Source organism: Triticum aestivum, chromosome 7B, assembly GCF_018294505.1.
Source record: "Triticum aestivum cultivar Chinese Spring chromosome 7B, IWGSC CS RefSeq v2.1, whole genome shotgun sequence".
NCBI lineage: Eukaryota > Viridiplantae > Streptophyta > Magnoliopsida > Poales > Poaceae > Triticum > Triticum aestivum.
In genome coordinates this window covers 238429364-238431732 of record NC_057813.1, presented here as the reverse complement: position 1 = coordinate 238431732, position 2369 = coordinate 238429364, and the positions used below count along the sequence as shown (strand labels likewise).

The following is a 2369-nucleotide window of genomic DNA, read 5'->3' as shown; positions in this document are numbered from 1 at the left end:
TTTTTGTTTTATTTTCTTTCTTTTTTTGCTTCCTAAAAATGTTACAATTTTTTTAAAAATATTCACATCTTTTTAAAATGTTCCAAATTTCAAGAAAAATGTTCCTTGATTTCAGAAATGATCTGAATTAAAAAAACGAATTTGAAACCCTAAATGGGCCGGCCCGAAAGAAGCGACAGCTAAGCGACCAGGAATTAGACCTAGCCCGGAAGCTGTTGTAGCTTGTCGTACTCGAACCCTAGCACGGTAAATATAAATTGTTCTTCAAGCCTCCCTTTTCCCCTTCCTCGCCCCATCCGCCATCAGCAGACCGACCTTCCTCCACAGAGCGTTGCTAGATCTGCCCCCTACCCGGCACAATCCCTATGGTAGCCAAAGCCGACCACCCCGCCTGGCTCCTCACTGCGGCCGAAGGCTACGTCGGTGACCGGTCCAACGAGAGGACCGCCAGAGGCATCACGAGTAAGGGCCTGAGCATCAAGGCGTCTTTTTTCCCCAACCGCCCGCCACAACCATCAAAGCTGTGGGTGCACTGCCCAGAGGCCGCGGTCGTCCAGACTCCCCGTGTCCTCTACATCGCCGGTGACCTGATCCTCTTCCGGGTCCCCATCTCTTCCGATCCTGTCCCAGAAAACCGTTTCTTTTGGCCGCTGGATAGCGACTATTTCGTCTACCGCGCTGACCCCAATTTGCGAGAGCTCAAGCTCCTCACCGACGTGCACATCAGAAATTTCGAAGACTGTCAGGTTGGTATTCTTCCCCGTGGTTTCCACGACTACACCATCGCCGCGCTGGTTGTTTGTCCTCTCACCATCGACAGGTTTATACTCCATTTGTTCCACTCGGAGACATCTAGCTGGACCTCCATCGTGCCGCCTGTGGTGGAGCCACAGGAGGGCTTCAATATTGTCATCCCCACTAACACGGATCTTCATCGCCATGATACTTCCAACGTTATCACAATCGGTGGTGAGTACGGCACCATGGGTTGGGTCGATCTCTGGCGAGGCATCCTGTTTTGTGATGTGCTGTGTGAGAAGCCAACTCTCCGTGGAATACCATTGCCGCTGCCGATGTATCATATCACAGGCGGCGATGGGATGGGATTATATTTAGACCGTGCAATGGATTGCCGAGGCATTGCCTTCATCAATGGCTGTCTCAAGTTCGTCCAACTGGACATCAGCGGCTCTTGCCTCTTACAGTACATAGACGGGGAAACAGGGTTTCCAACTTTGCTGGTGTCTGACTGGGCGATCTCCTCATGGACCAATAAGAAGATGGAGAATTCTTACAAAGCTTGGGGGGATGCTGAATGCACGGTCCAAGCTTCTGAGGTCACAATCAAAAGCGACATGGTTTCACAACCGACTGGAAGGCTGCTGCTGCCATCAGAGGATAGTGTTGAGAACCCAGAACGAAAGGCAGCCTACTTACCGCACCTTGTGATCTCTGACCCCTCTCCGAGCTTGGATGGTGATGGCGTTGTTTACCTAATTGCCAGGGAGAAATTATATCACCAAAAGTCATGGGTCCTTGCTGTTGACATGAATAGCAAGACGCTGCGAAGTGTTGCTCCCTTTGGCATGGTAGAAGACCCATGTGATTCTGTCGTGTATTGCACTAGCAGGTCTGCCTCCAATACTTGAGGTAATTCACACTGCAACGTCTCTCTCTCTCTCTCTCTCTCTCTCTCTCTGTCTCTCTCTCTCTCTCTCTGTGTGTCTATCTTCATACATGAAGCATTTTATCTATTCTGTTGGATGCAGTTATCTGGTGGAACTGGAGACCATGGGCTATCTACCGCAGGAATAAATTCAGCATGAAGATGTTTTTCTTATTAAGAAAGCATGCACCGGTGCTGTGGGCAGTTCTCTCTGGGTCTTGCTTTACATATTCATTTAGTTACTATTTTAGATGGAAAGACATGATCTCCTGCGTTTGTGATTTGTGGGCAACTTGCTTAATATGTTTGAGCAACATATATTTCTCGTTGTATTTTATTGTGTTGGACATGATGGCCTGTGTCTTCGGTCAAGTTGTTTATTAGTACTCAAGTTGGATATTCCTATTAGTACCATGTTTCAACCGACTTGTATGGTAGTATATGTTTGAAGAATCCATGTGGTTATTTGATCTCATATGTGACTTGAGTCTGTTCAATCGTGATAATGTTAGAAGGACATAATATTTGTGTGTGCTTGTTGTTTTTCAGATTGCCTTTCAACTTGAACAAACTTAAATTACTGCTGCAGTAGTATTTACTTGAAATGTGTCTTTTGTCCTTTCATATTGTACACTAGATCATGGTGGTGCAGAGTTGCGGCGCCTATGTATTTTAACAATAAAAACAATGGGAATTTATATAA

The 2369-nt window shown here is 46.6% G+C and overlaps 1 protein-coding gene across 1 annotated transcript; it reads left to right on the top strand.

Annotated features, from left to right (window-relative positions):
- The first annotated feature begins 275 nt into the window (after nucleotides 1–275).
- On the top strand, nucleotides 276–2141 carry LOC123160032 (uncharacterized). The gene is made up of 2 exons (XM_044577852.1): nucleotides 276–1650; nucleotides 1770–2141. The coding sequence occupies exon 1, from the start codon at nucleotides 366–368 to the stop codon at nucleotides 1647–1649; it is 1284 nt and encodes a 427-aa protein (XP_044433787.1). The 5' UTR covers nucleotides 276–365; the 3' UTR covers nucleotide 1650; nucleotides 1770–2141.
- The last annotated feature ends 228 nt before the right edge of the window (nucleotides 2142–2369 follow it).

Bases quoted from the DNA above. Each gene is read 5' to 3' on its own strand.
- LOC123160032 (XM_044577852.1), top strand. From the start codon at position 366: ATGGTAGCCAAAGCCGACCACCCCGCCTGGCTCCTCACTGCGGCCGAA.